We start from the raw sequence: 27,186 nt of genomic DNA, 5'->3' as shown, positions 1-27,186 counted from the left end.
CCAGAATCCCCAGACTTAGGCCTCATGCACAAGACGGTATGTATTTTACGGTCTGCAAAAAACGGATCCGCAAAAAATGCGGATGACGTCCGTGTGCATTCCGTATTTTGCGGAACGGAACAGCTGGCCCCTGATAGACCAGTCCTATCCTTGTCCGTAATGCGGACAATAATAGGACATGTTCTATTTTTTGGCGGAACGGAAATACGGACATACGGAAACGGAATGCACATGGAGTAACTTCAGTTTTTTTTTTTTAGGAATACGTGAAATTGTGAGTGTAATACATCCCCCCCTCCCAGGCCACACGTCTAGTATTACATGTCTGGAGAATAACCCTGACACCGGGGACACGGCCCAGAAATCACATATACACTACACATACGTGGAACTGCCACCATCCAGACTGAGGAGGAGGCGAGAGGAGTCTCAGATCTGTCTGTCTGATCGCATTGTCTGGGGGTAGTGCATTCCAGCGGACGGGCGCAGCTCAGGAGAAGGGCTGAACTACACCAGACGTTTATCTGAGCTGGCACATTTTCTGACCAATCACTGGTCAGATGGCCTATTACACACAGATCTTCTGTTACACACACCAGCTATCGGTCTGATTGGACAGATATTGGTCAGATAATCTGTTGGTGTAATACAGCCCTAGAGACAGGAGAGAACATTTCATGCAGCTGGAAAACCAATTTTTATACACTCTACATGTACGCTATACTCTCTATATACCCACTGTACCATCTACATACAAACTATACTCTCTATATACCCACTGTACCATCTACATACAAACTATACTCTCTATATACCCACTGTACCATCTACATGTACGCTATACTCTCTATATACCTACTGTACCATGTACATACAAACTATACTCTCTATATACCCACTGTACCATCTACATGTACGCTATACTCTCTATATACCTACTGTACCATCTACATACAAACTATACTCTCTATATACCCACTGTACCATGTACATACAAACTATACTCTCTATATACCCACTGTACCATCTACATACAAACTATACTCTCTATATACCCACTGTACCATCTACATACAAACTATACTCTCTATATACCCACTGTACCATCTACATACAAACTATACTCTCTATATACCCACTGTACCATCTACATACAAACTATACTCTCTATATACCCACTGTACCATCTACATACAAACTATACTCTCTATATACCCACTGTACCATCTACATACAAACTATACTCTCTATATACCCACTGTACCATCTACATACAAACTATACTCTCTATATACCCACTGTACCATCTACATACAAACTATACTCTCTATATACCCACTGTACCATCTACATACAAACTATACTCTCTATATACCCACTGTACCATCTACATACAAACTATACTCTCTATATACCCACTGTACCATCTACATACAAACTATATACTACAAAATATATACTCTCTATATACATGATCTATTCTATATAAATGATATACTCTCTACATATACTCTATATACACTTTGTACTCTCTGTATACATGATGTACTCTCTATATACCCACTGTACCATCTACATACAAACTATACTCTCTCTATATACATGATGTACTCGCCATATACACTGTACTCTCTATATACACTTTGTACTCTCTATATAAAAATTGTACTCTCTACATACAGTACATGATGTACTCTCCATATACACTGTACTCTCTACATACATGATGTACTCTCCATATACACTGTACTCTCTACATACATGATGTACTCTCCATATACACTGTACTCTTTATATACACTCTATACTCTCTCTATATATGATGTTCTCTCTATATACACACTGTACTCTCTACATACATGATGTACTCTATATACACACTGTACTCTCTATATACACACTGTACTCTCTACATACATGATGTACTCTATATACACACTGTACTCTCTATATACACACTGTACTCTCTACATACATGATGTACTCTATATACACACTGTACTCTCTACTCACATGATGTACTTTCTATATACCCACTGTACCATCTACATACAAACTATACTCTCTATATACATGATGTACTCTACATAAATCATATACTCTCTACATACACTCTATATACACTTTGTACTCTCTGTATATATGATGTACTCTCTATATAAATGATATACTCTCTACATACACTCTATATACACTTTGTACTCTCTACATACATGATGAACTCTCTATATACCCACTGTACCATCTACATACAAACTATACTCTCTATATACCCACTGTACCATCTACATACAAACTATACTCTATATACCTACTGTACCATCTACTCTCTATATACAGTACATGATGTACTCTCTATATACACGTTGTACTCTCTATATACACACTGTACTCTCTATATACACGTTGTACTCTCTACATACACGATGTACTCTCCATATACACTGTACTTTCTATATACATGATGTATTTTATATATACACACTGTACTCTTTATATACACGATGTACTCTCCATATACACTGTACTCTCTACATACATGATCTACTCTCTATATACAGTACAGACCAAAAGTTTGGACACACCTTCTCATTCAAAGAGTTTTCTTTATTTTCATGACTATGAAGGCATCAAAACTATGAATTAACACATGTGGAATTATATACATAACAAACAAGTGTGAAACAACTGAAAATATGTCATATTCTAGGTTCTTCAAAGTAGCCACCTTTTGCTTTGATTAATGCTTTGCACACTCTTGGCATTCTCTTGATGAGCTTCAAGAGGTAGTCCCCTGAAATGGTCTTCCAACAGTCTTGAAGGAGTTCCCAGAGATGCTTAGCACTTGTTGGCCCTTTTGCCTTCACTCTGCGGTCCAGCTCACCCCAAACCATCTCGATTGGGTTCAGGTCCGGTGACTGTGGAGGCCAGGTCATCTGGCGCAGCACCCCATCACTCTCCTTCATGGTCAAATAGCCCTTACTTTCAAAGTTTTCCCAATTTTTCGGCTGACTGACTGACCTTCATTTCTTAAAGTAATGATGGCCACTCGTTTTTCTTTACTTAGCTGCTTTTTTCTTGCCATAATACAAATTCGAACAGTCTATTCAGTAGGACTATCAGCTGTGTATCCACCTGACTTCTCCTCAACGCCACTGATGGTCCCAAACCCATTTATAAGGCAAGAAATCCCACTTATTAAACCTGACAGGGCACACCTGTGAAGTGAAAACCATTTCAGGGGACTACCTCTTGAAGCTCATCAAGAGAATGCCAAGAGTGTGCAAAGCAGTAATCAAAGCAAAAGGTGGCTACTTTGAAGAACCTAGAATATGACATATTTTCAGTTGTTTCACACTTGTTTGTTATGTATATAATTCCACATGTGTTAATTCATAGTTTTGATGCCTTCAGTGTAAATCTACAATTTTCATAGTCATGAAAATAAAGAAAACTCTTTGAATGAGAAGGTGTGTCCAAACTTTTGGTCTGTACTGTACACACTGTACTTTCATATACACTGTACTCTCTATATACATGATGTACTCTCTATATACACACTGTACTACTACTCTCTACATACATAATTTATTCTCTATATACACTGTATTCTTTACATACATAGATGTTCTCTTTATATACACACTGAACTTTTTACATACATGATGAACTCTCTATATACACATTGTACTCTCTATATACATGATGCACCTATTATATACATAGTGTACTGTCTATATACACAATACCTTCAGTATATACACTGTGCCCTCTATATACACAATGCACTCGATACCCTCTCCATAAACATAATGTACTCTCTATATACACAGGTCTATACTAACACATTATAATACACAGGCGTATACTAACACATTATAATACATAGGTGTATACTAACACATTATAATACACAGGCGTATACTAACACATTATAATACACAGGTGTATACTAATACATTATAATACACAGGCGTATACTAACACATTATAATACACAGGCGTATACTAACACATTATAATACACAGGTGTATACTAATACATTATAATACACAGGTCTATACTAATACATTATAATACACAGGCGTATACTAACACATTATAATACACAGGCGTATACTAACACATTATAATACACAGGCGTATACTAATACATTGTAATACACAGGTGTATACTAACACATTATAATACACAGGTGTATACTAACACATTATAATACACAGGTGTATACTAACACATTATAATACACAGGCGTATACTAATACATTATAATACACAGGCGTATACTAATACATTATAATACACAGGCGTATACTAATACATTATAATACACAGGCGTATACTAATACATTATAATACACAGGCGTATACTAATACATTATAATACACAGGCGTATACTAATACATTATAATACACAGGTCTATACTAACACATTATAATACACAGGTGTATACTAACACATTATAATACACAGGTGTATACTAACACATTATAATACACAGGTGTATACTAACACATTATAATACACAGGTCTATACTAACACATTATAATACACAGGCGTATACTAATACATTATAATACACAGGTGTATACTAACACATTATAATACACAGGTGTATACTAACACATTATAATACACAGGCGTATACTAATACATTATAATACACAGGCGTATACTAATACATTATAATACACAGGTCTATACTAATACATTATAATACACAGGCGTATACTAATACATTATAATACACAGGTGTATACTAACACATTATAATACACAGGTGTATACTAACACATTATAATACACAGGCGTATACTAACACATTATAATACACAGGCGTATACTAATACATTATAATACACAGGCGTATACTAATACATTATAATACACAGGTGTATACTAACACATTATAATACACAGGCGTATACTAACACATTATAATACACAGGCGTATACTAATACATTATAATACACAGGCGTATACTAATACATTATAATACACAGGCGTATACTAATACATTATAATACACAGGCGTATACTAATACATTATAATACACAGGTCTATACTAACACATTATAATACACAGGTCTATACTAACACATTATAATACACAGGTGTATACTAACACATTATAATACACAGGCGTATACTAACACATTATAATACACAGGCGTATACTAACACATTATAATACACAGGTCTATACTAACACATTATAATACACAGGCGTATACTAATACATTATAATACACAGGTGTATACTAACACATTATAATACACAGGTCTATACTAACACATTATAATACACAGGTGTATACTAACACATTATAATACACAGACGTATACTAATACATTATAATACACAGGTGTATACTAACACATTATAATACACAGGTGTATACTAATACATTATAATACACAGGCGTATACTAACACATTATAATACACAGGCGTATACTAACACATTATAATACACAGACGTATACTAATACATTATAATACACAGGTCTATACTAACACATTATAATACACAGGCGTATACTAACACATTATAATACACAGGCGTATACTAACACATTATAATACAGCCATGACTCCACACCGAGCACACTGTCTGCAGATATGAAGCACAGTCCTAGGCCTCATCCACATTCAGTAGTCACAATGCACAACCCCTGGCCCCATCCACATGTAGCCTCATTTATAATAACAATCCAGGGGCCACAATATAACGCATCAGCATGCAGCACAACAAACACGCAGGGCCAGGCGGAGGAGGATGGAGTATATACCGTGCACGCCATATATAATGCCATATACTGGATCCTGCATCCCGAGGACAGAGAAGCTTCCAAGGCCCAGACATAACAATAACCAGACCCGGATTATAATATAATAATCTATATCTGTACGTTATAAATGCAGGGTGTTAGATGCACAGCACAGGCCGGCAGAGGAGGCGGCTGGATGTATAATGGACAGTGCACAATTATATAGTCCTATATCACATACCATATGGAGGACGGATGCACCCTGCAGGACAGGGCTGTGTGCCGCACTACAGTATATTATACTCTGCCCATAGACTACACTACAGTATATCCCATTATAGCAGCCTATATATTACACTACATCACTGCACAATTCTGTATACTGCTATATTACACTGTACTATGTCACATTCTGCTTATTACACTGCAGCATAGTATATTACATGATAGTATTTTATATATATCACACTATATTACTGCACACTGCAGATAATTCTATACATATTACACTACAATATAGCATAATACCGCATATCACACTGTATTACATCACAATGCATTCTAGCAGTCTGTATTACAGCATATTACAGAAGAGTACATTGTAGTATTTTGCATTATAGCACATATATCAGCACATAACACTGCAGCCCCTTACATTACAGCCTATTACACTACATGGCAGCATAGTATACTGCAGCACATTATACACATATTACACTACAATATATTGCAGCACATTATATACATATTACACTACATGGCAGCACATTATACACATATTACACTACAGTATATTGCAGCACATTATATACATATTACACCGCAGTAGACGATGGGACAGTATATTGTAGCACATTATACACATATTACACTACATGGCAGCACATTATATACATATTACACTACATGGCAGCACATTATACACATATTACACTACATGGCAGCATATTATACACATATTACACTACAGTACATGGCAGCATAGTATATTGCAGCACATTATATACATATTATACTACAATATATTGCAGCACATTATACACATATTACACTACAGTACATGGCAGCACATTATATACATATTACACTACAGTACATGGCAGCATAGTATACACATATTACACCGCAGTAGACGATGGGACAGTATATTGCAGCACATTATATACATATTACACTACAATATATTGCAGCACATTATATACATATTACACTACATGGCAGCATAGTATACACATATTACACTACAGTATATTGCAGCACATTATATACATATTACACCGCAGTAGACGATGGGACAGTATATTGCAGCACATTATTATATTCCATACCCCGTACTCACGGCAGCAGCAGCTCTACGATCAGGGTGAGGTGTCTAATGCTCCGCTCTGCACTCACTGCTGGGGGGCACACACTAACCACGCCCCCTACGCAGTCGAACCCCGCCCTCTACTGGATACACGCCTCTTGTCCGCCACGCCCTCTCATATATCCACGCCTCCAATTCTCCGCCCATCCTGGTTACGACTATCTTTACCCCACCTTTCTCATTCACGCCAAACACGATGCCCCGCCCCTAACTCGAAGAAAAGCCAGCTCCTCATTGTTGATACACGCCTTCCGAGCGTCAAGCCCTGATTCTCAGTCTAGGCTTCGCCGAGGAAACACAAGCCCCGCCCACCACAGCTGCGGGCGCAGCCTCTCCAGCGCTATCAGGTTTCTCCTTCGGTCGTTATAGCAACCCCTCACCAGCGAGAAAGGGGAGGAGTAAGAGGCGTGTCCGAACCGGCCGCTGATTGATTGACGTGAGTGAGATGCACGGTTTTGTTTCCATAGTAACGACGCAAGCCGCTGTGTCCGGTTCTCGTGCCCTCTGAGGCGCTGCGCGGACCGGAGAACCGAGCGGGGGATGAACACTGGAGCGTAGGTGACGTCACTGAGACAGTGTTATAATGTGTGGAGTTATTATAGATGCAGTGTGTGTGACAGCGCCTACTGTGTGTAGTGTGACTGTGTGTCATATCGTATAGATTATATCATCACTGTATAATATATAGTCTACGGTGTCAGTATATTACTCCTCCTCCTTGTGGCCCCTCACTGTAGTTACGTCCTCCTTGTGGCCCCTCACTGTAGTTACGTCCTCCTTGTGGCCCCTCACAGTAGTTATGTCCTCCTTGTGGCCCCTCACAGTAGTTACGTCCTCCTTGTGGCCCCTCACAGTAGTTACGTCCTCCTTGTGGCCCCTCACTGTAGTTATGTCCTCCTTGTGGCCCCTCACAGTAGTTACGTCCTCCTTGTGGCCCCTCACAGTAGTTACGTCCTCCTTGTGGCCCCTCACAGTAGTTACGTCCTCCTTGTGGCCCCTCACAGTAGTTACGTCCTCCTTGTGGCCCCTCACAGTAGTTACGTCCTCCTTGTGGCCCCTCACAGTAGTTACGTCCTCCTTGTGGCCCCTCACTGTAGTTACGTCCTCCTTGTGGCCCCTCACAGTAGTTATGTCCTCCTTGTGGCCCCTCACAGTAGTTATGTCCTCCATGTGGCCCCTCACAGTAGTTATGTCCTCCATGTGGCCCCTAACAGTAGTTACGTCCTCCTTGTGGCCCCTCACAGTAATTACGTCCTCCTTGTGGCCCCTCACAGTAGTTACGTCCTCCTTGTGGCCCCTCACAGTAGTTACGTCCTCCTTGTGGCCCCTCACAGTAGTTATGTCCTCCTTGTGGCCCCTCACAGTAGTTATGTCCTCCTTATGGCCCCTCACAGTAGTTACGTCCTCCTTGTGGCCCCTCACAGTAGTTACATCCTCCTTGTGGCCCCTCACAGTAGTTACGTCCTCCTTGTGGCCCCTCACAGTAGTTACGTCCTCCTTGTTGCCCCTCACTGTAGTTACGTCCTCCATGTGGCCCCTCACTGTAGTTATGTCCTCCTTGTGGCCCCTCACAGTAGTTATGTCCTCCTTGTGGCCCCTCACTGTAGTTACGTCTTCCTTGTGGCCCCTCACAGTAGTTATGTCCTTCATGTGGCCCCTCACAGTAGTTATGTCCTCCATGTGGCCCCTCACAGTAGTTACGTCCTCCTTGTGGCCCCTCACAGTAGTTACGTCCTCCTTGTTGCCCCTCACTGTAGTTATGTCCTCCATGTGGCCCCTCACTGTAGTTATGTCCTCCTTGTGGCCCCTCACAGTAATTATGTCCTCCTTGTGGCCCCTCACAGTAGTTACGTCCTCCTTGTGGCCCCTCACTGTAGTTACGTCCTCCTTGTGGCCCCTCACTGTAGTTACGTCCTCCTTGTGGCCCCTCACTGTAGTTATGTCCTCCTTGTGGCCCCTCACAGTAGTTATGTCCTCCTTGTGGCCCCTCACTGTAGTTACGTCCTCCTTGTGGCCCCTCACAGTAGTTACGTCCTCCTTGTGGCCCCTCACAGTAGTTACGTCCTCCTTGTGGCCCCTCACAGTATTTACGTCCTCCTTGTGGCCCCTCACAGTAGTTACGTCCTCCTTGTGGCCCCTCACAGTAGTTATGTCCTCCTTGTGGCCCCTCACAGTAGTTACGTCCTCCTTGTGGCCCCTCACAGTAGTTACGTCCTCCTTGTGGCCTCTCACAGTAGTTACGTCCTCCTTGTGGCCCCTCACAGTAGTTACGTCCTCCTTGTGGCCCCTCACAGTAGTTACGTCCTCCTTGTGGCCCCTCACTGTAGTTACGTCCTCCTTGTGGCCCCTCACTGTAGTTACGTCCTCCTTGTGGCCCCTCACTGTAGTTATGTCCTCCTTGTGGCCCCTCACAGTAGTTATGTCCTCCTTGTGGCCCCTCACTGTAGTTACGTCCTCCTTGTGGCCCCTCACAGTAGTTACGTCCTCCTTGTGGCCCCTCACAGTAGTTACGTCCTCCTTGTGGCCCCTCACAGTATTTACGTCCTCCTTGTGGCCCCTCACAGTAGTTACGTCCTCCTTGTGGCCCCTCACAGTAGTTATGTCCTCCTTGTGGCCCCTCACAGTAGTTACGTCCTCCTTGTGGCCCCTCACAGTAGTTACGTCCTCCTTGTGGCCTCTCACAGTAGTTACGTCCTCCTTGTGGCCCCTCACAGTAGTTACGTCCTCCTTGTGGCCCCTCACAGTAGTTACGTCCTCCTTGTGGCCTCTCACAGTAGTTACGTCCTCCTTGTGGCCCCAGGAGAAATGTGAAGGACGGAGCCGGTGACTCCCAGCTTCATCATCCCTGAACTGCCCGGGTGCACCCCAAGCCTCTACGCCCAGGGCACGTGCCCTGGCTGCCCCCTCCTCCCCCTCGCTATACCCCTGCACAAGGTTTCCTCACCTGGATTTGGGGCCATCTTCAGGTCTCTCCAGAGATGTTCCATTGGGTTCACTCATGGACATTCACAGAGTTGTCCCTCAGCCGCTCCTGTGTTGTCTTGGCTGTGGGCCATTGTCTTGTTGGAAGGAGAACCTTCAGCCCAGTCTGAGGTCCAGAGCTCTGGATCAGGTTCTCAGTAACAATATCTCAGTACTTTCCTCCATTCAGCTTTCCCTCCACCCTGACCAGTCTCCCTGTCCCCCCAGTAGGATGCTGCCACCACCATGCTTCACTGTAGGGCTGGTGTTGGGCAGGTGATGAGCAGGGCCTGGTCTCCCCCAGACATGACGTTAAGAATTGAGATTTAGTCTTGGTTTCATCGGACCAGAGTATCTTGTTTCCTTGAGTTTTTTAGGTGCTTTCATGTGTCTTTTATTGAGGAGAGGCTTCTTTTTGGCCCACATTGGTGGAGACTGCAGTGATGGTTGACCTTCTGGAACTTTTTCCCATCTGCATACTCATATGGTGTGAGTATATTGTATAGTATAGTCTATGAGTCGGATTGCACCCTCTTGGTGTACACTGGGTGCATGTGAACATGCTCGGTGCATGCGCTGGGATCTTTTCTGGTGCAAATCTGAAAGTGAAGAGAAAATACGGTGTGAACACGGCCTAATGTGTATTGGTTATGTAGCACTGCCACCATAGAACAGCGCCACCTAGTGGAACTCTGCTGTGTAACCACAATGGGGCAAAGAGATCCTATGAAAAAATAATCATTTCCAGGTTTTCTTTTCTTTCTATTTCTTGTATAAAGCTGTATCATACACTGCAGCGCTGTGCACATGTTATCATCTCTCACATCAGTCCCTGCCCCCAGGAGCTCACAGTCTAATCTCCCTATCTCTCACACTGGAGCAGGACTTTGTCCATGAGGCAGAAGATGCTGTTGGTAGAGGTCTGTGGCCCCCACGATCTCTAGAATGAAGGGACCGCCATGCCCCCCCCCCCCCATGCTATACAGGTTCGGATTGGGGTCCTGGGGCCCAGCCCTCATATCATTAAGGCCTCATGCACACGACCGTTGTTTGGGTCCGCATCCGAGCCGCCGTTTTGGCGGCTCGGATGCGGACCCATTCATTTCAATGGGGCCGCAAAAGATGCGGACAGCACTCCGTGTGCTGTCCGCATCCGTGGCTCCGTTCCGCGGCCCTGCTAAAAAAATATAACATGTCCTATTCTTGTCCGCGCTTTGCGGACAAGAATAGGCATTTATATTGCTGGCGCCCGTTCCGTTCTGCAAATTGCGGAAGGCAACACGGGCGCCTTCCGTCTTTTGCGGATCCGCGGTTTGCGGACCGCAAAAAACGTCACGGTCGTGTGCATGAGGCCTAAGAAATAGACCATGGTGACAAGTTACTGGCTCCAAATCTGTTTTGTCCACTAAGCCCCACCTCTAACGCCATCTAATGCCTCTCCATACACGCCCGACCCCACCCAGTCCTCTTTGTGCCCTCTTTACAGTAGTTATTCCCCCTTAGGCCCCCTTCACAGTAAGAATGCCCTGTCTGTACCCCCAAAGTGATGTGGGGCCCCCTTAGTGCCCCTACACAATAGTAATGCCACTTAGTGCCCCCCTTACAGTATTGGTGCCTCCTTAGTGCCGCTCCTGCTTCACCATTGCCACCATTCCTCAGGACACAGATAAAGTTGAAACTGTCACATGCCTCAGCCATCTCAGGACCGCGGGACAGCCGTAGAGATCTGGGACTATCCCGCTGGACCTGTGATGGTTGGGAGGTATGATTCCCTGCAGCATAGCCTCCATTCCCAGGGACATCAGGGAGATTGCAAAGAGGGAATAAAAGCTGGAGCGAGCTGAGCAAAATGTTCCTCCTCCTGTGCCACCCATTTACAGAGGACGCACCCCAACATAAGCCATTTGAACCTTTAGTAGTAGATATGACACCAGCAGCGCCCAGGAGATCCCGGAGGTGTCGCCCATATTCCAGGTGTCTCCCGGGAGAGCTGTCAGCCATGGTTTTCACCTCGGCCGTCAAAGGGTTGTTATGTAAATAATTATGACACATATATATTCTTTGTTTTGTAGTTTCCTCACCCTTTGAAGATCTCTGCTTGCTGTCAGTGAATGTAAACATCCTTGTTTACTGTCAGAGCCCAAAAATGTGTAAGGTCTAATACGTCTCACAGTTGAGGATTCGTTACAGTTTTGTCTCCAGTCTAAACCAATCCTCTATAAGGTAAAGAGTCTGGACTTCGGACTGATACATTGTAGCAAACACAGTATTTATTGTAGTATTACATGGCGACTATTAAGACGAGTGGACGCCCGTGTAAGACACTGCCATGAGCTGCAGGGGGCCTCCTCTATAGGACGTCCAGAGGCTCTAAAAGGACCTAAGGACGGGAGCTGTCCAGTGGACACATGCTGTATTAGCGTCCTGGTTGGAACTGTTCCTCCCCGGTAGTTGAGTACACTCCGTGTGCTGATGCAGCGTCCCGCGTGGCGTCCCGTGTGACTGGGAGCTGGCGCTTTCATTCACCGTGCAATGTTCCGGGTATGGCTCGGCGTAGAAGGAGCCCAGAGGAGCGATATGTACAGTATGTATGTATTTCAATGCATTTGTCAGACGGATCCGCATCAAATGTTTTGCGTCCTGCCGGAATCCTCTGCCGCAAGTGTGAAAGTACCCAAATCCAGTACCAAACGCGTTTCGGAGCGCCTGGCTCCTGCATCAGCACACGGAGTGTACTAAGCTACCGGGGAGGAACAGTTCCGACCAGGACGCTAATACGGCATGTGTCTGTGAAGAGTGGTAACGTAACCATTTCTAACGCTGTTATATATTATACGCTATCGCTAAAGTGATCACCATTCGCTAGAACTGCCGTCCAACTAACGTTGAGTTGATTCAAAAGTGAATGCATTTCCTCTGTATAAAGGCCTGACATATACGGAACATTACTAAAGCTGTATATATAGAACTACTTTCGGAGCCCACACAGAGGGTTGGGTCCTCGCTCCTGAATCCAGGACAATTCAGATATTAGATAGGATCTGTGCGTTTTATGTACTTTTATTAATAAATGTGTTTCTTTTGATTTGAATGGCGACCACAGATACGTGAGCGCCCTCCATCTTTTATCTATACCATTCTAAACTGGTCTGTAGGAAATTCTATTCAACTGTTTCCGGGAAAGCTGGGTGAAAAAAATCAATATGGCTGCTACCCAGCTTTCCCAGAAATAGTTGGATAGAATTTTTGACATTTTGCCAGAAGGGGGCGACTCTGATCAGGCGTGAATGTTGTCATTTCACCGAACGTGAAGCCTAAATCCTTGCATGTCATAATCTGTCCAAACATGTCAGCGGTGACAAATGGCCCCAAGTCAAACAAGCCCGGGCCCTAAATTCGAGTGACCAGGCGAAATTCCATCAGCCGAAGCTGCACGGGCCAGTAGACTGGGTAAATACGGAGCGGCACGCAGGGGGAGGCTCCGCCACCGCCTCTCATCTCATTCTCTTTGTTTTCCCGGAATGCAGAAGAAATTGAAAGAAATGGCGTTTGCTCCACCTAAGAACGCGGAGGGAGCGAAGCTGCAAACCAAGATGAGCACGTGGACCCCGCTAAACCACCCGCTGATGAACGACAAGGTAAGATCACATGACCCCTGCCGCCATGCACGGCCAACGGCGAGGCGCGGTGAAATCGCAACATTACAGCGACGCAGAGGGAGAAGGTTGCAAGATGATCTGCTATAGTACTAATCATGATTCTCCAAAAAAAAAAATCTGTTTCATCCTCACGCATTCCGAATGGAAAGAGATCCGTTCAGGATGCATCAGGACGTCTTCCGTTCCGGCAGCATTCCGTTTTGTGACCGGACACGAAATCGCTGCAAGCTGCAGTTTTGCGTCTGGTCATAAAAACGGAAGAAAAAACGATCTAGCAGTGGAAACAATGTAGATCAAGGAGCCTAAAAAAACAGATCCGTCACTCATTGACTCTTAAAGGGGTATTCCCGTCATATACAATGGGGGCATATCGCTAGGATAAGGTTTTACTCACTGACAGCAAGCAGGGGGCTTAAAAAAGGGTGAAGAACGGAAACACAAAGTCTATTAGAAAATTGCAGAACATTATGCAATTGCTTTCTGGATGTCCGCCATTGACAAAATGACACATTGAGCTTTGGATGTGAACAGAGAAGAGCACATTGAATCTCAGGACAGGATCAACAGTTCCCAAGTTAAAGGGGTGATACCAGGAACCAGCCCTGTACCTCACATGGATCCAGAGATCTCCACATTCATCGCTCCAGTTGTTCTGCTAGGTTTACTTAAGGCTGGTCTCTCAAGGGACATGTCCTTTCTCAGGAGACGTGTCCTTTCTGCTGTAGCTCTTTCCCTGTAGCTGCCACAGCTTCTAACAGTAGATACAGCTGGCGACAGTTGAAGATTTAAACTGAGCGCGTGCGACCACCTCAGTGAGGTGGACAAGAAATAAGGAAAATAACAAACAGCAGGTGGCGCTATACAGATACATTTTATTAAATAGCTCAGTGACTGTGCAACAGTTTTAATTACATGGAATTACAAAAGTCTTCGGATCCAGGTGCTGGTTTGAAAACTGTAGAATATTTTTCGTGGGACGACCCTTTTAAGCAGCTTTAGTTTAGGATTTGGGCTGCGGTTCTATGGCGACTTTTGATTGTGTGATGTTTGCGCCTTATGGCAAACATCTAAGGCTCCATTCACACATCCGCAATTCCATTCTGCATTTTGCGTAACGGAATTGCGGACCCATACATTTCTATAGGGCCGCACGACGTGCGGCCCCGATCCGGAATTGCGGCCCCGCACTTCCGGGTCCGCAATTCCGATCCTGAAAAAAATTGAACATGTCCTATTCTTGTCCGCAATAGCGGACAAGAATAGGCATATTCTCTTAGTGCCGGCAATGTGCGGTCCGCAAAATGCGGAACGCACATTGCCGCTGTCCGTGTTTTGCGGATACGCGGATCCGTGGATCCGTAAAACACACACGGATGTGTGAATGGACCCTTACTATGGGGAAAAAAAGTACCATGATCACTTTATGACAGTAAGTGGCCATAGAGTCCTAGCCTTAAAGGGGTATGTTCACATTTATGGCATATTCTGTGAATGCACGTGGGACCCTCACCTATCAGAACTGCAGCCGCCTTTCTGTTACATGCAGAGTTGGCAAATGGGGGCATAGGGCCCTCAATAGCTGAGATCCTGACAGGTGGGGCCCGTATCTGTGTAAGGTGGGAGTCACTGTGCAGACCCGTGTGTAGTGTAGTCCTCGCCGCAGTGGAGGATATGCTATCCTGTGTGCGCTGTACACGTCATTTACTGCTGTGCTCCTTTCTATTTGCATAGGTGTTTGAAGAAAGAAGAGCTTTACTTGGAAAGTGGGTACGAGGCGACTCTCCGTCCTTACATTCACGTGATGTATAATCACTCATGACTGTTCTACTCCGATGGGCAATAGGACTTTATTGTGTTCATAGAAACTCTGTGACATCAGCATTTTTATGTTATTCTGCTGATGTTTTCTGTTCCTGTCTCATTTACACACTGACCTACAGCAGCTCACGCATAGACGTCATCTACACATATAGGACAGTCACTTTATAATGACATTACCTGTACTAATCCTGAGTTATAGCCCTCCGGCACACGACCGTTGTGTGTTTTGCGGTCCGCAAATTGTGGATCTAGAAAACACGGATGGCGTCCGTGTGCATTCCGCAATTTACGGAACGGCACGGACAGTCATTAATATAACTGCCTATTCTTGTCCGCAAAACAGACAAGAATAGGACAGGTTATATATTTTTTTTGCGGACCACGGAACGGAGCAACGTATGCGGACAGCACACGGAGTGCTGCCCGCATCTTTTGCGGCACCATTAAAATGAATAGGTCCGCATCCGAGCCGCCAAAACTGCGGCTCGGATGCAGACCAAAACAACGGCCGTGTGCATGAGGCCATACACTGTATTATACTCCAGAGCTGCACTCACTATTCTGCTGGTGGAGTCACTGTGTACATACATTACATTACTTATCCTGTACTGATCCCTAGTTACATCCTGTATTATACTCCAGAGCTGCACTCACTATTCTGCTGGTGGAGTCACTGTGTACATACATTACATTACTTATCCTGTACTGATCCCTAGTTACATCCTGTATTATACTCCAGAGCTGCACTCACTATTCTGCTGGTGCAGTCACTATGTACATACATTGCATTACTTATCCTGTACTGATCCTGAGTTACATCCTGTATTATACTCCAGAGCTGCACTCACTATTCTGCTGGTGCAGTCACTGTGTACATACATTACATTACTTATCCTGTACTGATCCTGAGTTACATCCTGTATTATACTCCAGAGCTGCACTCACTATTCTGCTGGTGCAGTCACTGTGTACATACATTACATTACTTATCCTGTACTGATCCTGAGTTACATCCTGTATTATACTCCAGAGCTGCACTCACTATTCTGCTGGTGGAGTCACTGTGTACATACATTACATTACTTATCCTGTACTGATCCTGAGTTACATCCTGTATTATACTCCAAAGCTGCACTCACTATTCTGCTGGTGGAGTCACTGTGTACATACATTACATTACTTATCCTGTACTGATCCTGAGTTACATCCTGTATTATACTCCAGAGCTGCACTCACTATTCTGCTGGTGCAGTCACTGTGTACATACATTACATTACTTATCCTGTACTGATCCTGAGTTACATCCTGTATTATACTGCAGAGCTGCACTCACTATTCTGCTGGTGCAGTCACTGTGTACATACATTACATTACTTATCCTGTACTGATCCTGAGTTACATCCTGTATTATACTGCAGAGCTGCACTCACTATTCTGCTGGTGCAGTCACTGTGTACATACATTACTTATCCTGTACTGATCCTGAGTTACATCCTGTATTATACTCCAGAGCTGCACTCACTATTCTGCTGGTGCAGTCACTGTGTACATACATTACATTACTTATCCTGTACTGATCCTGAGTTACATCCTGTATTATACTGCAGAGCTGCACTCACTATTCTGCTGGTGCAGTCACTGTGTACATACATTACTTATCCTGTACTGATCCTGAGTTACATCCTGTATTATACTCCAGAGCTGCACTCACTATTCTGCTGGTTCAGTCACTGTGTACATACATTACATTACTTATCCTGTACTGATCCTGAGTTACATCCTGTATTATACTGCAGAGCTGCACTCACTATTCTGCTGGTGCAGTCACTGTGTACATACATTACTTATCCTGGACTGATCCTGAGTTACAGCCTGTTCTGCAACTTCAGAGCCACAATCTCCCAGCATTCCCCTTTGTTTCAGTGTCTTCATGAAGCTTGCTCTGGTGCTTTTCATTCCTTTTCTTTACTATAGGCTGTGTACAGTAATCCGCTTCAATGGAGAGTTTTTTTTATTGATAACTTATCCTCTGGATAGGTGGGGGTCAGACACTCGGGGGCCCGGTGATCAGCCTAGGCTCATGTGTAGCTCTTATCTCTGATCTCCTGACCTCATAAACACATAGTAAACCATATATGGCTAGGGTCAGTCTCTATCCCTCCTGGGGCGGTTCTTCCTCTCCCTGCAGCGCTGCAAGCAACATCTGTGACACGTGACCGCTGCAGCCAATCACAGGCCGTAGCAGTGCCCTGCTCCCCTTCACGTGATTCAATTGCTTTGAATGGTGTCTGGATCATGGCCGAACGGTGAACTGGTACAAAATATCCGCACTCCAATACTGTCTAAGGCTACTTTCACACTAGCGTTAATATTTTCCGGTATTGAGATCCGTCATAGGGTCTCAATACCGGAAAAAAACGCTTCAGTTTTGTCACCATTCATTGTCAATGGGGACAAATTGTAACTGAGCAGAACGGAGCGCTCCAAAATGCATTCCGTTCCGTTCTCATACCGGAGAGCAGCATGTTGCGGTTTGCTTTCCGTCCTGGGATGCGTCTTACTCCGTTTTCTCTGACACAGTCTGACACAATAGAAAACGGATCCTTCCCCCATTGACTTTCAATGGAGTTCATGACGGACCCGACTTGGGTATGTTAAAGATAATACAACCGGATCCGTATATAACGGATGCAGACGGTTGTATTATCAGTAACGGAAGCGTTTTTGCTGACCCCCGCCGGATCCAGCAAAACGCTAGTGTGAAAGATGCCTAATTTCTGGTTTTCTTACAAGGCCCATATGCAACACAAGTCCCCAAACCGTCATCATCTCTGCTGCATTTACTGGGGTCCAACCCAGGGGTTAAGCAAAGGTCGATGTACGATTTTAGGGGATAAATTGCTGGGCATGGAAATTTGTTTGGGCCGCCGCAGGAAGGGGTTAATAATGTGCAAATGATAAAATAGGAGAGAAAATATTCCGAACATCTCGATTTCTTCAGTGTGCCACGCATAGTAACACCCGCACTTACACGCCTTGGCAGCTATCAGTGAGGTTATTAATGGATGTCTGAGGAGTGTTCTGCCACGCTGAATGCACTTGGGCACACAAATCATCAAGATCCGCTGCTGGCAGCTCCCTTTGCAGTTGGTGCCAATGACATCCTAGATGTGCTCGATGGGAGACAACCCTCGTGATGCTGCAGGCCATGGTAGCACGTTTAGGCCACGCAGGCTGCTCACAGTAGCACAAGCAACTTGCATCCTGACGTTGTCCTGTTAAAGAACGGCTCCTGGGACACTTTGGAGAAATGGCCGTACCACCAGTTCCACAATCAAATCAATGTAACTCCGAGATGAAATAAAGACTAGAGGGGTCCGGCTACCAGACATTATGCCACCCCACACCATAATCCCGGGAGTAGGACCGGTGTGACGTTCCCTTGTGAAGGCCTCTTCATGGCATCGCCCATGTGGTCTCCAGACCAATCTCTGGCTATCATTGCGTCCAAGATATGCAAAGAGGTATCTCCCAGGGAATGAGAACCATCTCATTGGCTCCACCTTTTGGAAGTGGCTTCCTATGAGTCAAAGTCCGATCTTTTTAAGAAGCCTTGGGACATGACAAGCCAAATATCCACCCGCAGACAGCTGTTTCGGGGAGTTAAATAGTGTCCAAGACAAAGGCAGGACTCATCACTGAAGAGCATAGACCTCCATGGCCATCTTGCTGTGCGCCATGACAGCCTATGACAGCAGTGGTGGGAGGTCAATGGAACACATAGCCGGACGTCTAGCTCGTAGCCCAATGTTGTGTAGACGCCTTTTGATGATTTGTGTAGACACTGTTTGCCGCCCTAGGCTTGGGATGTTACGTCCTCTTTTACTTGCATTACAGAATGAATCACTATGTGCAATTCTTCTACCTGAATCCGTCCGGGCAGCGGTTCTCCTCTGTGTACCTCTTGCTATCATTCTGGTTCGTTGTTCTTCTCCCAACCATTGGGACACGCAACATTGAACAGTGCTGAGTCTCGGCCTTATCGTGGAGCGATCTGCTGGAGTGATAAACCAAGGCCTCTCAGTTGAAGGATTCTGTCCATCTCAGTTTGTGACAAGGAGGCGTCGCTCAGTCATCCAACACAACTTCATCCGATTTTTTAGGTTTCATGTGGCTAAAAAACTTTGCCTTCAGTCTGGCTTTTATGCCCCTCCCACAAGCCACAGATTGGAGCTAGGTGCTTGAAAATGTCATCATCTGCAGATCTTAGTGACACCTACTCAGAGGCGGCTCTTCCATTAGGCCACTTAGGCCGCCGCCTAAGGCCTCTCGCTGATGGGGGCCTCGCCAGTGCCGTTGCGAGGGGGGTGCGGCGGGCAGCAGTGGCGGCAGGGCATAGGGAGATGAGCGCTTCCATTGTGGAAGCGCTCATCTCCATAGTCATCTGTATCGTTGCGGTGGGGCAGGGGAGGGAGAGGCGTGTCCCTTCCCTGTTCCTCTGATAGGCTGCCGGCACAAGGCCCGCAGCCTATCAGAGGCCGGTTCATCGCGCCGCCTGAGCCGTACAGCGCAGGACACAGGCCAGAAGAGGCTTGCATCGCATCGCTGCAATAAGGAGGTAAGTATAGAGAGGGCTGGGGGAGAGGCACTTGTTACTGGCACATGATTGGGGGGTGAGAGGCACTTGTTACTGGCACATGATTGGGGGGGGGAGAGGCACTTGTTACTGGCACATGGTTTGAGGGGGCATCTATGGGGGCCCTTATTACTGGCACATTATTGGGGGGCACTATGGTGACACTTACTGGCACATTATATGGGGGCACTTCGCCATTTTGGTGCCACTATGGGGAAGGGGGGAGAGAAGCATTATGGGGGCATCTATGTGGGGCAGTCTATAGGGGCATTTTTTACTGGCACATTATGAAGGGCACTATGGGGACGAGGGAGGAGCACTTGTGGGGCATCTTCTGGGGGCACTATATAGGACGGGGAGGAGCACTATGGGGGCATCTTCTGGGGGCACTATATAGGAGTATTTTATACCGGCACAAATTATAGGGGCACTATGGGCACCTTAGCTCAACTAGGGGCACTAAGTGTTTTTTGTAGTGGCACACATTGCGGGTCTTTGGATCACATGAGGGCATTCTGGGGACATTGACTCTACTGGGGGCACTAAGAGGAAGTTGTTTTATTTTTTTTAATGCCACACAACAGGGCATTTTTTGTACTGGCGCACATTATAAGGGGGCTTATGGGAGCATTATTACTTCTGGGACACAATTACTGTTGGGGGCAGTGTAGGAGCACTATTACTACTAAGTGCACTCTGGCACAGAATTATTACTATTGTTGGGATTTTGGGGAGCACTATTACTGTGGGGGCGTCCTGGCACAGTATCATCTTAGCACAGTTATTTTTGGGGGACATTACGGTTACATTATTAGTGTCAGGGGCGCTATTTGCTGGGCGCAGTTATTTTTTTTGAGCATTGTGTTCCAATAATTATTGAAGGGGCGCTATCTGTGTGTAACTAGTATTTTCAGGGGGTTTATCTGTTTCTACAGTATAGTTTTGGGGGGCACAGCGTCTCAGTATTGGGGGTGCATGATGGGATGTTGAGAAGGTGGGAAGAAAAGTAGGAAACTAAGATGTCTGTCTGTCAAACTCTGCAGAGATGAGAGATGGCTGAAAGAAATCATCATGGCGGTCTGGTCTGAATGGAGAAGATGAGGAAAGAGAACGTCTACATCAGAGGAGACGTCACTGGATGTAAGAGGTATGGGCGCGATATATGGGTGGGGCTGTATTAGGCTTTTTTGTGTTAGTGACAACCAGCTGGAATTTACTGCGTCCGGCACTGCTTTAACTTTGATTTCTTTCAACATATTTTTTGTTATATGACTAAAAAAGTATTGCTGGGGGGGGAGGGGGTGACTAAGGATACTATACCAAGTGTTTTTGTTTGTAGTTGATCTTTATTATCGCTTGCATATCTTGTGTTCGTGGGGGCCTCATGTTCGCGTTTCGCCTAAGGCCTCGCAAGGTCTAGAGCCGCCTCTGCTACTTCCTCCATTTACATAAACCTACGGCTCTTGTCCTTCTTGGTGCTTTTATTGCGACATTGAGAAGTGTTTGTGAAAAATATGATGTGAAAGAGAAATTCTGATCCAACTGCAGAGTACAGACATATAAAGAGGTTCTCCAGGGTGGGGGTCTGCGAGGCGAGGCGTCGGGAGGTACGGGCTTGATTGACGCCTCATTACAGAATGGCTTGACATGACATTGTCGAGGGAGTAAACTGAGATCTAATGACCTGTGTATTCAGGCTATAGCCGTGACACCTGGACAATGGCCTCCAATGAGGCTCTACCCATAGAGGCTTTGATGTGGTAAGCGAGACCCCCGTCCAGTCAAACGAGACCTCCGACCTTAATTAACCTCTATTCTCAGGAATCTGTAATTAGAGGCATTTAAAGTAGTGCCATAAACTGTAATAAAACTATTACGCTTCGTCTTCATTGCTTTACGGGGCCCGTCATTGTATTCTTAGTTTCCGGGCTGAGGATTTACGCCCAAAAATTCAACAGGGGCCCCTTACTAGTCAGCAGGTAAGTCAGCCATTGACTGATGCCATTAACAGCCGGTTGTAAATGGGCATTTCTTCCCAGTTGCAAATTTGGCACTTACATATTCCGCAGGGTCATCACTCACATCGGTCCCTGTCTCCATTGGGACTTACAGTGTAAGGCCTCATGCACACGACCGTTGTTTTATTCCGTGTGCGTTGTGCCGTTTTTCGTGATTTTCTGCGGACCCATTGACTTTCAATGGGTCCGTTGAAAACTCGGCTAATGCACCGTTTGTCATCCGCGATCTGTGGTTCCAGTCCGTCCAAAAAATATAACCTGTCCTATTATTTTCGCGGAAAACGGTTCGCGGACCCATTCAATGGGACTGCTAAAAAACACGGAGGCACACAAGATTGTCATCCGCGTCCGCGTCCGTTTTTTTCCAATCATTTGCATGGCAAACCTGTCTTAGATTTTTTTTTACTTTCCTTCTTGTCTGGTGATCCTCCAAAAATAAAGGAAGACACACGGAAACAAAAACGGATCACGGAACAACGGAACCCCATTTTGCGGAATGGAACACAACAACGGTCGTGTGCATGAGGCCTAAGTAGAAGGACTCTAGAGAACTTGCAGAAAATCCATGCAGTCTTCACGCAGATGCCGTCCTGGTCAGCACTGGTAACCACTGAGCCACCATACTGGTTAGATGTTCTTCAAACCAGTTTGGCCAGCTCAAGGTCTAATGTCCACTGTAATACGGCACCCATAGACTGCAGCGGGCCCATACTGTGCCTCCTACTGTATATGTACCGCATGGCAGGGGCCCGTCATACCCTGAGGTCCACCATTCACCTGCCATGCATAAAGCTTAATTAATGTATAGTGAATAGTTTTCATCTTTCTAATGCACTTTGTGCGCCAATGCTTCACCATAGTCAAGATCTCTGCTTGCTGGCAGTGACTGGCACATTCATGTTTACACCCAGAGGCTGTAAACCCGTCCAGCTCCTATCTAGCTGACACAGAGAGATAAGCTGTAACAAGCTTGATGAGGACAGGTTTTTCGGATGGAAATCAGAATGTGCCCGTTCGCTAAAAGCAAGCAGAGATCTTGCAAATGGCGAATACAAAGCCTATTAGAAAGTTATAGAACTTGCAGTTATTAATGAAGGGGGGATTGTTTGTATATTTCTAGGATATGCCTCCATCGCTGTGGCTAGGGAGACACCATGCCACCTTTTTCTCGGCCTCCGCACCCAGCATAGTCGTGCATGTAGTAATTACGATTCTTCGTTTCGCCCCCCAGTTTGACAAGTGGTCGGACGCCCAGAGACGCCACGTCCTAGGCGACCTGTTCGAGAGATGCAGCGTGTCCCAGCTCAGGTTCTGCAGCTGCCATCTCCAGGAGAAAGCCCCCAGAGACTCTGTGGATTTCACCTCCGTGCTCCCCAGGGTGCTCAGCCTCTACATCTTTTCCTTCCTGGATCCTCGCAGCCTCTGCCGCTGTGCACAGGTGGGTGCTGCCGCGGGCACAAGTGGGTACATGTGATATACTGGCACAGGCCTGTGCAGCAGTTTTGTGGGCGTGCCAGTGTAGGACGGTATTTTACATCCACATTTATCAACTGTGACTTGTGGAAAAATCGTAAAAAAATTTAGTGCAAGGTGACGCCACTCCTGACGGGTGGACACGACCGAATGTGACCGATTTTTTTGTTTTTTAATCGTATATGGTAAGCAGGTGTGTTGAATTATTTTTTGTGAGCCAAAGTTATTAAATTGGGGCACACCATGTAATACTTTTGCCGCATGTAGGTCAGTACAAGATAGGTGTGAGGGCGGTGAAGCCTTTGCGCTTGGTTTTCCCAAAATAATCCAAAAGCCCCATGTCCTTAACCAGTTCAAGACCGGGCCTTGTACCCTCCTCTTCCTGACCGGGAGCATTTTACGTTTTTTTGAGTACACGCATCTTTGAAAGCCAGAACGTTTTTTTTCCCATTCGGTTATGTCATTAATTTTGCACCTTCTTTCTGTGATAAAGAGGGCTTTATGTTTAGGTTATTTATTTATTTATTTTACATTTTTTTATTTTACATTTTTTTATAACCAGGAAAATGTTAAAAAAAGAGAAAAAAGTCTGTTTTTCCTATTTTTTTCATTCTTTGTGCAACTTTTTTGTTAGGCCCCTTTCTGTCATTTTGCTATATGGGATGTAAGGGAAATGGTCACTGGGGGCGGGAGGATAGATTCTGCAATGTGGTATCTGGTGGCTTTTTTTAAAAATATTTTGTTTCTATATTTTTTTACACTTTATTTTACACTTTGAGCTGTTCATAAGGTCATACAAGACCTTAGGGGTACATTTAAGGGGGCTGCCCCATCTGACGCAAATAGCTGAGCCAGCCCTAAATAAACCCTATTGGGAGTAGATCACAGAGTAGCACCGTGCATGCTTCATACAACCGCCATTCCTCTTACGCTGACACATCATGTGACCATTTTGTACCCACTAGTCCACACTTGACAGTCCATGTGTCAAAAAATGAACAGCAGACCTAAGCAAATCCGTTCACCTGATGTGAATTAAAGGGATTTTCTGGAGCCCCCCCTATATTAGAAATGAATAACCTAGTTTACAGCAACATGTGGAAAGCAGCAGCAGCAGTACAACCGGAGCAGTTCACGTTACGTGAACTGCTCCGGTTGTCCTGCTACTTCTGCTTTCCACATGTTGCTGTAAACTTTGATGTGACATCCTTAAAGGGGTTGTCCAGAATTTTTATATTGATGGCCTATCCCGAGGCTAGGTCACCAGTATCTGATCAGTGGGGATCCAACTCCTGACACCAGCGCTGATCAGCTGTTTAAAGAGGCCACACTGTGGCCTGTTCCTATGCCAGTGACGTCATGTTCATCGTTCACATGGCTCCGTTTGTGAGATCCGTTCAGGGCTCTCACACGCGGTCCAAAACAGATCAGTTTTGCCCTAATGCATTCTGAATGGAAAAAGATCCGCTCAGAATGCATCAGTTTGTCTCCGTTCAGTCTCCATTCCGCTCTGGAGGCGGACAACAACACGCTGCCTGCAACGTTTTGGTGTCCGTCTGACGAAACTGAGCCATCCGTCCTGGCACACAATGTAAGTCAATGGGGACGGATCCGTTTTCTATGACACAATAGAAAACAGATCCATTCTCCATTGACTTTTAATGGTGTTCATGACGGATCCGTCTTGGCTATGTTACAGATAATACAAACGGATCCGTTCTGAACGGATGCAGACGGTTGTATTATGCGAACAGATCCGTCTGTGCAGATCCATGACGGATCCGCGCCAAACGCGAGTGTGAAAGTAGCCTAAGGTGAATGGGACTGAGCCGCAATACCAAGCACAGCCACTATACAATGGACGGCGCTGTGCTTGGTATGGTGTGAGGAGGCTGCGGCGCTCACTGCAGCCTCCTCATAGAGCTGATCGGCAGATAGCCCTAAATTTAGTAGCGGTTGTGCCTGGTATTGCAAATCAAAGCAATTCATTCCAATTCAAGTGAACAGGACCAGACTGCAATACCAGGAACAACCACTACCAAATGTATGGCGCAATCAGCTGACTGAGGGGGGCTATCATTTACCAGGCACAACAGCGCCTGTAGTGGTTGTTCCTGGTATTGCAGTCTGATCCTGTTCACTTGAATGGGAGTGAACTGTTTTGAGTTGCAGTACCAGGAACCACCACTACTAAATGTATGGCGCTGTACCCGGTAAAGATCAAGGGGTCCCTTCAGTCATATGATTGGCGGGGATGCTTGCAATGCATGTGCAGCCTCCAGGATCCGCTCTGCATCTTTCACAAATCCACATTAAACACAGCAGAGAACCAATGCAAAGAGCACTGCCCGAGCCCGGAGCACCCTGCCCAAGCCCGAAGCACCCTGCCCTAGCCCGAAGCACCCTATAGAGCACTGTGTATATATGGCACTGGGGATAATAACTACTTGCTGGTGGTCTGAACCCACCATGGTCAGCGGAGACCTGGCACATTGGTGTACAGTATATAGCGCTCAGGGTACCGAGCTGACTGGCCCTTTGTCTGTAGGTGAGCTGGCACTGGAAGACCCTAACAGAACTGGACCAACTCTGGATGCCAAAATGCCTACGCTTTGGTTGGTACGTCAATTTTTCCCCGACTCCTTTCGAGCAGGGCGTTTGGAAGCGACAATACATAGAGATGGTGAAAGAGCTTCACGTGACAAGACCCAAGGTAGGTAGCGCCAGCGAGTATCTGCGCAGGAGGGTGATCTGTGCAGATCATGTGACCTATCAGATTTTTCTCCATTGCAGACTCCTCCGAGGGACGATTTTGTAGTTATCGACGTTCAGCCAATTACTAAAGATGTTTTGGACCCAAAATGGACATCTCTGTATTCTTACCGGTCCATGAAGTCACACGAGAAGGGGAAGAAGGAGCTCCCACCATGGCGGTCCTCTGACAAACACCCCACCGATACCATAAGATTCAACTATCTGGACAACTTCGATCCCATCGAGCAAGCTCGGCAGGCGTAAGTCGGGTGTCTTCTGGTGTAGATTCTTGCACCTTCATATGTCAAAATGTATCACCTGTCCAAAAACTGGGGTCTCGTGTTCCCCATCTGAATGGTGCAGGGGATGAGCATGCACAGTGCCAGTCCCATAGACTATGAAAGGAGCGGTAGAGCGCATGCGCCAGTCCATTCAGGTGAGGAATACGAGATCCCTGTTTTTGTGATCAGCACTTAGTAGGACGTAACTGCCTCCCTGGATTGTCCCACGTCTGGTAAGGACAGGTGAGAAACGGTGTATGATGGATCACTTTGCTCTTACAACTAGCTTGGAACGAGTCTCAGGTAAGGTGATGGATTAGAGGCACTAGTCCATGACAGGAAAGCTCGGCAGTCATGTGTGACCAACACGAGGTGTTTCGCACAGTCTCTGGACCTGAACCGCTCTGTTCAGCCCCCAGTTACACCTACAGTACCTGAC

General features: G+C 45.5%; 2 protein-coding genes across 6 annotated transcripts in view; one reads left to right on the top strand and one right to left on the bottom strand.

Moving 5' to 3' along the window:
• FZD3 (frizzled class receptor 3) overlaps positions 1-7,199 on the bottom strand; it is a 64,105-nt gene extending 56,906 nt beyond the window's left edge. For 2 of the 3 annotated variants that reach the window (XM_040427151.1, XM_040427154.1), the window contains exon 1: positions 7,107-7,153. The gene's annotated coding sequence lies outside the window, so the exon portion shown is untranslated. Of the gene's footprint in view, positions 1-7,106 lie in introns of all 3 variants that reach the window. The other variant, XM_040427152.1, reaches the window with a different exon arrangement.
• Positions 7,200-7,623: 424 nt separating this feature from the next.
• The window catches only part of FBXO16 (F-box protein 16), a 42,519-nt gene continuing 22,956 nt past the window's right edge, over positions 7,624-27,186 (top strand). The window contains exons 1-7 of one of the 3 annotated variants that reach the window (XM_040430956.1): positions 7,624-7,698; positions 12,178-12,328; positions 13,633-13,743; positions 15,496-15,531; positions 23,471-23,677; positions 26,261-26,425; positions 26,506-26,726. In XM_040430956.1, coding sequence (XP_040286890.1) covers positions 13,648-13,743; positions 15,496-15,531; positions 23,471-23,677; positions 26,261-26,425; positions 26,506-26,726 — 725 coding nt within the window. In that variant the 5' untranslated portion in view covers positions 7,624-7,698; positions 12,178-12,328; positions 13,633-13,647. Of the gene's footprint in view, positions 7,703-12,177; positions 12,329-13,529; positions 13,744-15,495; positions 15,532-23,470; positions 23,678-26,260; positions 26,426-26,505; positions 26,727-27,186 lie in introns of those variants that run through there. The other 2 variants (XM_040430955.1, XM_040430953.1) reach the window with 2 other exon arrangements.

The sequence above is a fragment of the Bufo bufo genome, chromosome 4 (genome assembly GCF_905171765.1).
Source record: "Bufo bufo chromosome 4, aBufBuf1.1, whole genome shotgun sequence".
Lineage (NCBI taxonomy): Eukaryota > Metazoa > Chordata > Amphibia > Anura > Bufonidae > Bufo > Bufo bufo.
Note: the sequence above shows the minus strand (reverse complement) of the source record. Positions and strands in the feature narration are given on the sequence as shown.